General features: G+C 32.6%; 2 protein-coding genes across 2 annotated transcripts; both read right to left on the bottom strand.

The window, feature by feature from the left end:
* Positions 1–5,277: 5,277 nt before the first annotated feature.
* LOC111700491 (uncharacterized) lies at positions 5,278–7,875 on the bottom strand. The gene is made up of 2 exons (XM_023471422.1): positions 7,851–7,875; positions 5,278–5,765 (listed from the first exon to the last, which is right to left on the bottom strand). Exons 1-2 carry the CDS (start codon positions 7,873–7,875, stop codon positions 5,278–5,280), a joined length of 513 nt encoding a protein of 170 aa, XP_023327190.1.
* A 972-nt stretch (positions 7,876–8,847) lies between these two features.
* LOC111700482 (uncharacterized) lies at positions 8,848–10,851 on the bottom strand. The gene has a single exon (XM_023471406.1). The coding sequence runs from the start codon at positions 10,719–10,721 to the stop codon at positions 9,303–9,305; it is 1,419 nt and encodes a 472-aa protein (XP_023327174.1). The 5' UTR covers positions 10,722–10,851; the 3' UTR covers positions 8,848–9,302.
* Between the last annotated feature and the right edge of the window lie 1,555 nt (positions 10,852–12,406).

Genomic DNA, 12,406 nt, shown 5'->3' with positions numbered 1-12,406 from the left:
AAAACAATGCCAAATAAATTGAGTTTTTGTCAAAAATTCTGATTTTCTAATCTCTATATCTTTGCAACACAATGTCTTATATATTTAGATATTTAAATCTATGCATTCTGTTAGATATCGAAGTTTTTAAATATCAAAGGTTATCACCATAATTCCTGTATAAAAAATATATGAACCAATAAGTAAAACCATAAAAAATACCACGGGCAAACTTCCTAATTAATTAAACAGAAAATTGATGAGTAAAATTTCAGGTCTATTTTTTAAAGTCCAAAGAAGTTTTTTTTTAAGTTCAAACCCAGTATTTATTTTGAAGTAAATAGGTTTAATTTTTTTAGTTAAATTTTTAGGTATTTCTTTTATCAATACATTGTACAAATACTTCATATTAGGTAAAAATGTGTTTTTTGTGTGTAAAATAAACGTTTGATAACCATCACCAAACCCAGATTGTGTTGTGTGTTTTTATACAGCCTTAGGACATAAAACCCTTGGTAGTTATAGTCAGCACGCAATTTTATCATGAAAAGCAAATTTGAGAAAGTTTTAATTTCCAAACTTTTCTTATTGTATTTTTATATTTCGAGAGTATTCAACTAACAGGGAAAAGTAAAATTTCAGAAAACCTATTTTGCTCTAAAATACTGAAACGACAAAGATTTTTTGAATGTGCAAATACGAATTAAAAATTAGGAACGTTTTACTGTTTCCAAAAAAGTCCTATTTCCATGTTTTTAATTTTCAAAAATTGATCATTTTCAATTGTGGATTCTCTATTAAAGTGAGTTAAGGTTCTCTTAAAATTACAGCGACAATCCATTTTTACTTTTTGGTTAGAATGTTAAATTGATTAAAGCTATTTGAAAGTTACATTTCTTATATTCTACTGTTTATAGGTTTCATTAATATACACTAGCAATTTTGTATCAAACCTTTTCACTTTATGCTATGAAAAAAATTAAGTACTTCTTAAACATTGAAACCATGAAATTGCTCTATTACTACTTTTTCCACTCTCATTTAGCATTTTGTTCAAAATTTATAATGCTTTCAAACAAAAATATTGATAAGATAGAATCATTGCAAAAGAACGCTATTCGTCTTTGATGGGGTTACCTAGAATAAGTTACACAGCGGAAGCTTTTTGGGCTTTGAACATACTCTTCTTCAGAAATTTTAATGTTATAGAATTTTAATTTCAATTTAAAAAAGATTTCTTAATATCAACAATATCAAAATCGCAAATCTTAGAAACAGAAATAATTTATATATCAAAATCGGACTGCTTCCTCCTCACAATTTCCTGAAAATATGGTAGAAAAATATACGGCACCTTTCTAAGCATTCAAATATCAATCTTAGTTCGAATTTTAATCAGAATTTAATCCAAGACTTTTATCAGCAGAACAAATGTTTTAAATCTGTGTTTGTAAAAGAATCGAAGAAAGCAAAGACGATTTTACAAAAAAATAGACCTTAAAGATTAAAAAGAGTAAAAGATATAATGAAACATAAAGAATGTCAAAAATCGGCACGAATTAAAAAGATGCTAAAAAATGCCCGTTTTGCGTAGAACCTATATCTTTTTCACAACCCCTAAAGCTTATTTAAAGTATTATTTAACATTAAAAATAAATCTATCATTGTTATTTCTAAAAGTTATTAGTTCATATTCGAAAACTACTAACAGTCCTCCACCAGTTTATATTTAATATAATGTTAACAATAAATATGTAACTTTCCTTTCCCTTTAATTTCTATTTTTGATATTTCTTTAGAAATGGGAGAAATATTCCCACAACCTTTGTTTTTGGAGGTTTTAAAATATTTTCTCTTAAAAACACTTAATTTTGTATGTTTTTGCTATATTTCATAAAAAACTTACTTACTTACTACTTAAAAAAAGAATATATACCTAATTCAGTGTCGAAAACTTTGACATCCATATAATACTTTATAATATGTAAAAATCTCAAAAATTCAATTCAGGGGTTGCGTGATTTTAAAAATTAGAATTTGCCAATCCTAAATATTTAGCATTGTTCTCGTCCGTTCTAAATTATTCTGGATTTATAGAAATTAATAATCAAACAACAAATTGTTTGAATCCTAGGAAGCATAAAGTTCTAATTAAATTAGATTTAGCAATTAGTTTCTCCTGTTTAAAGATGAATCATTCATTTCCAAAATATTATTTAAAAGAGATCCGAAGGTTAAATGTGGTTTATTAAATCTATGATTACAAGTTTAAGTCGGCTGACATTATGTTTTTCATATTAATCTTTGAGGATTGGATAACACTAACTAATTCTAATTAGCAGTATAAAAATGTTGTTATCTTATGATCACTTGGTGAAAAAACTGTTCTGCTGTGAGACGGATAAGACTTTGATATTTTACTGGGACAAATAAAAATACACTTAAAGCTTTATTTGTTAGCTTTGACCGTATTTGGAACAAGTAAATTTTATAGGCATGGTGTAAAATTTATATCGTATAAACTCAATTAAACTAATCTTAATATGTTTGGAACCTTATATTTATAGTATATAAGGATGTAGGAGTGTAGGATAAGGCAGCTAAGGACTGAAGAATGCCAAAATACTTGAGTACACTAAGGGTAATGATGCAAACATTGAAACATTTAATCTTTTTCCATACTTAACTCTTTCAACCTCTTGCATTTATTCAGCTTAATATATAATCCACACAGATCATATTTTACTTTTCTGTCAATACTTGGAAAAAACCAGATGATCAACACCCCTTGATATAAATTCAAGAGTTGATGAAAAACCTCAGTGTGCACATTTGCGGTAAATTCATCCTTGCTCCCAGCATTCAATCCGGAAGAAACATATCCTTGCTCCCAGCATTCAATCCGGAAGAAACATATCCTTGCTCCCAGCATTCAATCCGGAAGAAACATATCCTTGCTCCCAGCATTCAATCCCGGAGAAGCATATCCTTGCTCCCAATCCGGAAGAAACATATCCTTGCTCCCAGCATTCAATCCGGGAGAAGCATATCCTTGCTCCCAGCATTCAATCCCGGAGAAGCATATCCTTGCTCCCAGCATTCAATCCGGAAGAAACATATCCTTGCTCCCAGCATTCAATCCGGGAGAAGCATATCCTTGCTCCCAGCATTCAATCCGTGAGAAACATATCCTTGCTCCCAGCATTCAATCCGGAAGAAACATATCCTTGCTCCCAGCATTCAATCCGGGAGAAACATATCCTTATTCAATCCGGAAGAAACATATCCTTGCTCCCAGCATTCAATCCGGGAGAAACATATCCTTGCTCCTAGCATTCAATCCGGAAGAAACATATCCTTGCTCCCAGCATTCAATCCGGAAGAAACATATCCTTGCTCCCAGCATTCAATCCGGGAGAATCATATCCTTGCTCCCAGCATTCAATCCGGAAGAAACATATCCTTGCTCCCAGCATTCAATCCGGAGTAAACATATCCTTGCTCCTAGCATTCAATCCGGAGTAAACATATCCTTGCTCCCAGCATTCAATCCGTGAGAAACATATCCTTGCTCCCAGCATTCAATGCGTGAGAAGCATATCCTTGCTCCTAGCATTCAATCCGGGAGAAACATATCCTTGCTCCTAGCATTCAATCCACAAGAAACATATCCTTGCTCCCAACATTCAATCCGGAAGAAACATATCCTTGCTCCCAGCATTCAACCCGGAGTAAACATATCCTTGCTCCTAGCAATCAACCCGGAGTAAACATATCCTTGCTCCCATGCTATTCAACCCAGAGTACATTTAATCTTGCTCCTAGCATTCAACCTGGAGTAAATTTATTCTTGCTAGTAGCATTTAACCCGGAATAAACATATTCTTGCTTCCACAATTCAACCCGGAGTACATTTAATCTTGCTCCAACCATTTAACCCGAAGTCAGTTTAATCTTGCTACCCAGCAATTAACCCGGAGTAAATTTAATCTTACTCCGAGCAGTCAACCCGGAGTAAAAATATCCTTGCTCCCAGCATTTAACCCGGAATGAACATATCCTTGCTCCCAGCATTCAACCCGGAATAAGTATATTCTTGCTCCCACCCCATTCAACTCGGAGTAAATTTAATCTTAATCCTAGCATTCAACTAGGAGTAAATTTAATCTTGCTCCTAGCAGTCAACCCGGAGTAAAAATATCCTTGCTCCCACCATTCAACCCCGAATAAACATATTCTTGCTCCCACCATTCAATACAGAGTAAATTTAATCTTACTCCTAGCATTCAACCTGGAGTAAACATATCCTTGCTCCCAGCATTCAACCCGGAATAAACATATTCTTGCCATCAGTTTATAAAGATATAGGGTTAAGCGTATTTGAGTTTGTGGCAAAAAGTCAGTTCCTTTAACCTTGCTCCAACTCGGAATAAACTCATCCTTGTGCCCATTTAATAAAGGTTGTACAAGCATTTCATGTTCCCTTTACCACTCTCCAAATAAGGATTACTGCTGTCCGCTTGCGAAAAGATGTCAAAATAAGATTTGTAAGAAACCCCTTTCTATAGGTGTATCTTACTTTTGTCAGAAAAGACGACGGAAAAGAAAAAAAAACGTCTAAAATAATTAACATCAGAAAAAATCGAGAAAAGTAGGAAAATTTAGGGAAAAGTTGAACAAATTATGAAGTATAGCGAGATGAAAAAGAAACTGGAGGCAAAGAAGGAGAAAGAAGAAGAAAGAAGAAGAAAGAAGAAGTGAAGAAAGGATAGACGGAGAAAGAAAAAGAAATAAGAAGAAAGATGTTGACTTAAACAAGACGAAGGGAGAAACAAATAAAATCAGAGTGAGAAAGAAGAAGAAAGAAGAAAAAATAGAGGGAGAAGAACTAGATCAAAAAAGAAATGAAATAACTGCTAATTCGGTATTCACTTAAAATAACGCTTACAGTCCCTCTGCGACCTAAAAGTAGTAGTTTTATATGTAAAAAAACTGTAAAACTTTTTTTTGGAAATCAATTTTGTACTATTAAGTCACCCGAATGAAATGATTGCAATTTTACGTTAAGCCAATTTCTGTTTTTCCATCTATCTGTCTATCTTTATCTATTTCTTGTTGCAAGGTTTTTACTAGAATGCCTTTGATTTCGGGAAGCTTTTTGCTGTAATACCAAATACCAGGCGTCAATGTAATATCGTTCAATTATTGGCTTGGTTAGCAAATAATCCAGTGTTAAAGTTTAATCCCTTGCCAGTTTGTACAATAATGTTGTTGACTGATAGGAGGGGTATATATTCATTAAACTAGGATCCCGGACAATTTAAGTTCTGAAGTTGGCAATAGAATGTTGGTAATAGTTGGCAATAGATGACAATAGTTGGCAATGGAGGACAATAGTTGGCAATAGTAGGCAATAGAAGGCAATAGTTGGCAATGGAGGACAATAGTTGGCAATAGTAGGCAATATAAGGCAATAGTTGGCAATGGAGGACAATAGTTGGCAATAGTAGGCAATAGTTGGCAATAGATGACAATAGTTGGCAATAGATGACAATAGTTGGCAAGAGTAGGCAATAGAAGGCAATAGATGACAATAGTTGGCAATAGATGACAATTGTTGGCAATAGTTGGCAATGAATGACAATAGTAGGCAATAGTAGGCAATAGTTGGCAATAGATGAGAATAGTTGGCAATAGTTGGCAATAGTAGGCAATAGTTCCAGAGGTCTTCTCAAATTCCCCACAAATCCATAGAAGATAATACACGCAGTAGGTATATTTCAATCCTATAAAATAAGTATGGTTAACAACAATGCATTGATATAAATTGATTGATACATAAATGTTAACAATGTTTTATTATATTATGAAACATCCTTACTAGTTGAAGATGGTGGGGTGAATTGAGGCGTCTGGTTATCAAAAATAAAATAACATTTAAACGTCTGAAATAAAATGACAATTGTTGATCATCAATGTAAATCACTATTTTTGCATGAGTATTATTCTTTTTTTTTACTTTTGAAATTGCATTGCTACACGTGAAGTTGTTTATAGTTTTGTCGGAGAGAGGAGGGGGGGGGGGGATGAAAATGTTTGGTTTGGCTGTGGCTGTAAAAGACGACTTTACAACGGAGTATTCATTGTTTAGGGTCAACAAATGTACATTGTACATACTTTACAAAAATATCTGATATTGGAAACAATAATTTTTATATCTTAGTAAACACAGTTTTTTCCAATCTTAATAAAAAAATGTTTTGTACACTTTTCTTTTTAAGGTTTTTACGCTAATGCTTGGATATATTAATCTTTAATATTACTTTTTGAACACTTTTTATGATATGAAAAGATAATAACCAAATAGATTAACAAGTACAATAAATGGCAACAGAGAAATGGACCAATTTGTGACGACGTTACAATTGTCAATTATAACAAGCTTGTTATAGCAAAATGTTCTCACATTAGGTGACATTTTTCCAAGATTAAATAAAAAAGTTCAAATTTAGAAAATAAAGAACACATACAATTGCACTTATTTTACTATTAGACAAGCACTTTATTCTAAAATTATCAATATTATATTGACAATTTTGTCGGACACAAAAACTGAATTGACACTTATGACGTCAGAATACAGTTTAGAGTGTACAAATTCTACGCTGCAATCTATTGTACTAGAATCTATTTGGATATAACCAGTGCTAGATTTTACATAAAAAATAGTTTGTAATTTTGTTGGTCATATAGTTTGAGCGGGATTGGCAATTTTTGATTTTGGATTGTAAATGATAGAAAGTTTAAATAAAAGTTTCTAAGTAATAAGTGCAGTTTATTCTTTTAAAATATGAAGAGTAAGCCATTAAGTCTTTTATCTACTTACCATGAACAAAAATTAAGCAACGTCACACAAACTATTAGAATTTTGCCAAATACTTATTTAAAAGTCAGTAACAAGAGTTTCGCTTCTTTAAAATGATAAAATAAAGGTCTGCACAATTGTTTAAGTAAGTTTAGTAATAAGTCACATTAAAATGTTCACAGAACCTAATCGCATTTTGTTCGCTCACGAAAAATGGGAAAATTTTCGTGTTTTTGCGATAGTTCGCTTTAATCTGTTGGGCGAAAAAATGCTAAATTTCGCGAATTAAGAAATGCAAAAAATGCAAATATATGATTTAATATAACTTTTAGTGCTGAGCTCTCAGATCAGAGAATTCCACAAGTTTTTTAAGCTTGTTTCGCGGAATTTATGGTTTTGAAAAAATATATGTATGTACATGTAAGCAAATTTTTTTCGCATTGTTTCGCTTAATCTCATTTTCGCGAAAAAATGCAAAATTTCATTAAAAAGTTTTCGAAATACGAACGAAAATTTTCGCATTTTTCGCAAAAGTTTTCGTTCGCTGGAAACCCTACATACAAAACATTGGTTTTAAATGTTTGTATTTGTTTACATGTACTATACATATTAGATTTCTCTTCAAAGAGTAAATATATCATTATGTTTTATGGATAAATCCAGCTCTGCGATAATTTATGAATTGTTGTAAGCCTGGAGACTCAGATGTTGCTGCCAACTTAATCCTGGAATATTGTAACCTGTATTTTGATAATTTATGTTATAAATTCCTATGACCAGAATAAATCATTGATTTTTTATTTGAAAGATGGATCCCATGTCAGGCTGTGACACCCCTACTCTTGTGTTTATATTTGAGCCCAAAGACAGTACACTGCAGTACTAAAAATGCGTACACCACTGAAATGACTTTCCTTGCCTTACATTCATTGCGCTCTCCAATGCTTCCCGCTACACAACTCCTTCCCGTACTATCACCCCTTCATTACTTACCAATACACAATACCTTCCCGCACTACACTCTCCCCCATACTTACCGCTTTACAAGATCTTCTCGTACTTTAATCCCCGGCCCCCTCATCCCGATTTCCTGTTAAACAAACCTTCCATGTCATACCCCAATACTTCCCGCTACACATCCTTTAATCCTTTTTTCGTACTACAACTCCCCATATCACAATTTCCATCACCTTCCTCAAATACCCCCTTCCCGCTATAACCCAATTCCTCCTCCCCCCTAGCCCTAGCCCTACCCCCCTCCGTATACGTATATAATTCACTTAAAGTTTAAACAGACACCACATATACGTTTTGAAGAGAATGCAACCCTTCCACAAACTTTTATAATTATTTGAGGAGAAACACAGATTTTATTTGAAGAAAGCGCTCTTTTATCATCAAATGAGAAAACTTTTATTTCTAACTTTCGACTAAAACTAGAAAATAATTTGATAATAGGTCCGGCGGTTTTTATTTGTTAAGTTTTTACAATGTTATAAAAACTAAAGCTACAAATGTTCTCTCTTTCCTTCCATTTTCAGACCCTGTGAAAGGTGTTATATACATAACATGTATACTATAGACAACCCTGCAATATCTATTTCGTAAACATAAAGGTACAAAAGATTAAAGATAGGATATATATATATATATATATATATGCAACAAATTTAAACAAAAAAAAAACATTTAAATATATGTCGTACAAAATCAAAACTAGTCAAACCAGAAATGGTTAGTTATTTGGAACATTTTATAAAAGCCGGGAACCTATCTGATTGATGATTATATATATAAAGTATTTTGTAAATTGTAGTCGATGTCGACCTTTAATACTATACTTTAGTTATATGAAAAAATTGAAAATTTGAAATTTTTTTAATGTTTACTGCAAAATATAGTTATTTAGCAAAAAATGTTCGAAAACAAAAATTGTATATGAAATGTATAAATATTAAAATCCAATGACTGGAAATATGTTTATTTTGTGAAATATCAGATACAAAATTTTCTAGTTTCGCTCTTTTTCACATGTACACATGAATTGTTGCAATAAAATGCATTCAGCTTCCCTAGCTAGATTTGTTTTATAAAGATTTTGAATTTTTTCTATTTTGAGACTTTAATGAAACCCTAGATATAATCATAATTTCCTTTATTTTTGTTCTACATCGATCATAAATGTTGCGTAAATTTAGAAAATGTACAAAAGTTGAAGTTTGGTTAAACTGTTAAAAATCTAAAAAACAATTTGGTCAAATTTTGCAACGTCTGAAATTTTAATCCATTTATTGGGTTGCAAAAACCTACATTGAATCTGTTTGGAGAAGATCAGAAAAAAGCAAGTATTTCAAATCATACATTTTTCGGGGCTCTGGCTGGGCCTTTTCCTCCAAAAAACGTGGTAGGAAATTTATTTTTAAATATTTCTTTATTCATGTCTTTTTAAATTCTAATTCTATTGCTTAGAAAATGAGTTTAAAAGTACACCTGTAAAATGAAAATATACATTGTTATCATAAACATTTCCTGTTACTTCTCCACCAGCATTAAAGAGTCGTACTTCATCTCCAGCTGCTAGTTCAACTAAGACAGACTGCCCGACCATTGATTCACCAGATTTGTTGTTTGAAAGGGACCCAATAGGACGGTTGTTCCTTTGTATCTGAATGATAAAAGGTCTGTTTCTTATAGGCAATCCATGCACCGTAAACATATATGTACCGCTGACAGGAACCTCAAATATTCCATCTTTGACATTAAGGCCTCCTCCAATATTTAAAATAGTATCAGAGAATCCTATGTATCTGTAGTTATCTGTAATGTCTTCAGAAATAACCGCATCAAAAGCCACAAAATCTCTGAGGTTTCCTGGACTACCGTATGTTCTCTGGAACCCTGGAGTTCCAGGAAGCTTGTTCATATCACAATAAACTACTTTGGGAAATGTATCAGATTTAGTCTTAATAATTTGATAGCCTGGAGTTGTTGATCCTGCCAACCATAGAGACTCACAGGAGTCCATTTCAAGGGGTAGAGTTCGCTCCCCGGAGCAGTACAAGGGCCCTAGGTAAAATTTGGCTGATTGTCCACCCTCGTAGAAATTTCCAAAGTTTAATTTAGTGACTGGAAGCTGAGCTCTGTCAGTTAGCTGTCCATCATCATAGGTCCAGATACTCTCTCCAGCATCACAATTGCATCTGTGATCTCTGGAGATGCAGGAGTCTTGTAGATGGCAGTAGCATGTTCCTTGAAATCCATCTGATGTCTCAATTGCTGAGTCCCCTGACCAGTAAAAATGCAAAATATCATGCCGGTCCATCCACCAAGCATTAGAATCATTCAAAGTGTTTAATGTTGCATTGAGGCAGTCATATCTAATATACTGTTCGCAATGATTGGACAGAGAGATTAGGGAAACTATTTGCTTCATGGGCATCTTATAGTGAACAGGTCTGACAAAGCAACCCCGTTCTTTACATGGACTTACTTCTTGCTCCTGTAAGGAATGATCAATCCTTGTGGCTCCACTTTTTAGATTGCAATGGACCTTTACTGGAGGATGGTTGAGGCCAGGTCCGTCAGGGTCAATAAAGTATTCACCTGACTCATGAATTCCTAAATCACTGAGCTGTTTGCATGTTCTAGCAGATGAAGTTCGACTTAAATCTTCGAGCTTTAAAACTGAAGCCCGAATGCCAAAGATATTTCCTTCAAAATTGTCATTTTTATCCAGTGCATGTCTTTCTACTTTAACACTGGGATTCTCCCCTTTCCCAAGAGCCAGTTCAAGATCAACAAGACGGGCAGATACCTCTTCTCTCCAGGTGTGAAGACTACCAGTAGTAATCTCTACAAGATTCTGAAGACTTTCCATATCCGTCTTGTATCTTCGAAATATGTCTCCTAAAAGGGTTTTTATGAGAGAAATATCTTCTACAGGACCACCTGCTATATCTTTATTAACAGACCAAAGTACAAAGAGGTATAGAAATAGGTTTCGACTCATATTGAACTCTTTAAGTAACTGAGAGTTCTTATGAATCCTTATGTTGATACAGATCTTCTCTGTTTAGATTAAAGTTTTATAAAAGCTAAAATCGGATTCGGAGAGGGAAACAAATACTTGAATCAATTCGTTCGTTGCAAACAGATGCAATAAAACCCCGTTCATTTTAACCAATAAGTAAATGCTCAATCTTTTGGGCGAAAAAGGTTAAGAACTGTAAACTCATTTCTTAAATGACGTTTTAATGTTGTTTAGATATTTTTCGAAAAATAATGTTTTATTTGTAACATTTTTTAACTCAGCTGATATATAATAATAATAAAAATGTGTAGTAGAGAAATGGCATAAGAAAGGAGTTGAGTCTTTGTCACAAACTCTGATATTCTAGTCTCTGTATCTTTGCAATCCAGTGCCGTACACATTTCTAGCTATAAATTCTGTTAGATTCAAATAATTTGTATTTGAAATATCTAAGGTTTACATCAATAGGTTGCAAAGTTATTGGGATTTGTAAATTTTAGTTAGTGACAAGAACTCAATTCTTTTGTGAACAATTGTTAGTGTCAATGTTTTAACCTGATTCTGGTGTTTACACTACAATATCTTAAACATTATATTTCTGAAAATAATATCGACAAAGTAAACAATACACATTGTTCCGTGGCTTCTTTATAAGCAAACTTTTTTCAATATATTCTGCTTCAGAAAACTCTATCTTTACAAACTTTTTCTAAGGCTATTGTTTACGATGACAGAATTTATGTATAGGTCCCGTTATTATACTGGAATATATGCAGTATGACAATAAGGTACTAAGAGAATTTATGTATAGGTCCCGTTATTATACTGGAATATATGCAACATGACAATAAGGTACTAAGAGAACGGTTTTCCTTAAAGGAATTGAGTCTTTGCCCCAAACTATGATTTTCTAATACCTATATCTTTGCAAACCAAAGTCGTAAACCTTAAATATTTCAAACTATCCCGTATGTTAGACCAAATAATCTAAGTTTGAAATATCAAAAGTTTAAATTAAAAGGCTGCAAAGTTATTGGGTCTAGAAAATTTGGGTTTGTGGCAAAGACTCAATTCCTTTGTATTATCAAGATGTCATTGGAAAGCTATATATTTAAATTAAATACATTTAACAAATAAACGAAATGATGCATTTAAAAAATAACGTAAAATCTCATTATTTTTTATGTTGAATAGACTCATGACGAAATTAAAAAAAAACGTGGAGTGATTAAAAAGAATACTAATGGTGAATACTAAAAACGGCAAATTCAATTAATTTTTAACTAATTGGACTGAAAAGAAAATTCTTTGGGTGCAGGGGGTTTGAAAAACATGTCAAAGAAAAGGTCTAAAAATGTAAAAAATAAATTCTTTGTTTTTGACAAATATTAAGACATGTTTTAACATCCAGTTTTCAAAAATGTAGTTTTTAGATCTAATGATAAAATGAAAAAGTTGTGAAATATTTTATAGTTCTTTTAAACACTGACTGGCCTTTTACCGTTACTTTTGCAGAAAAACCTTCAAATTAC

The sequence above is a fragment of the Eurytemora carolleeae genome, unplaced genomic scaffold (genome assembly GCF_000591075.1).
Source record: "Eurytemora carolleeae unplaced genomic scaffold, Eaff_2.0 scaffold402, whole genome shotgun sequence".
Lineage (NCBI taxonomy): Eukaryota > Metazoa > Arthropoda > Copepoda > Calanoida > Temoridae > Eurytemora > Eurytemora carolleeae.
Note: the sequence above shows the minus strand (reverse complement) of the source record. Positions and strands in the feature narration are given on the sequence as shown.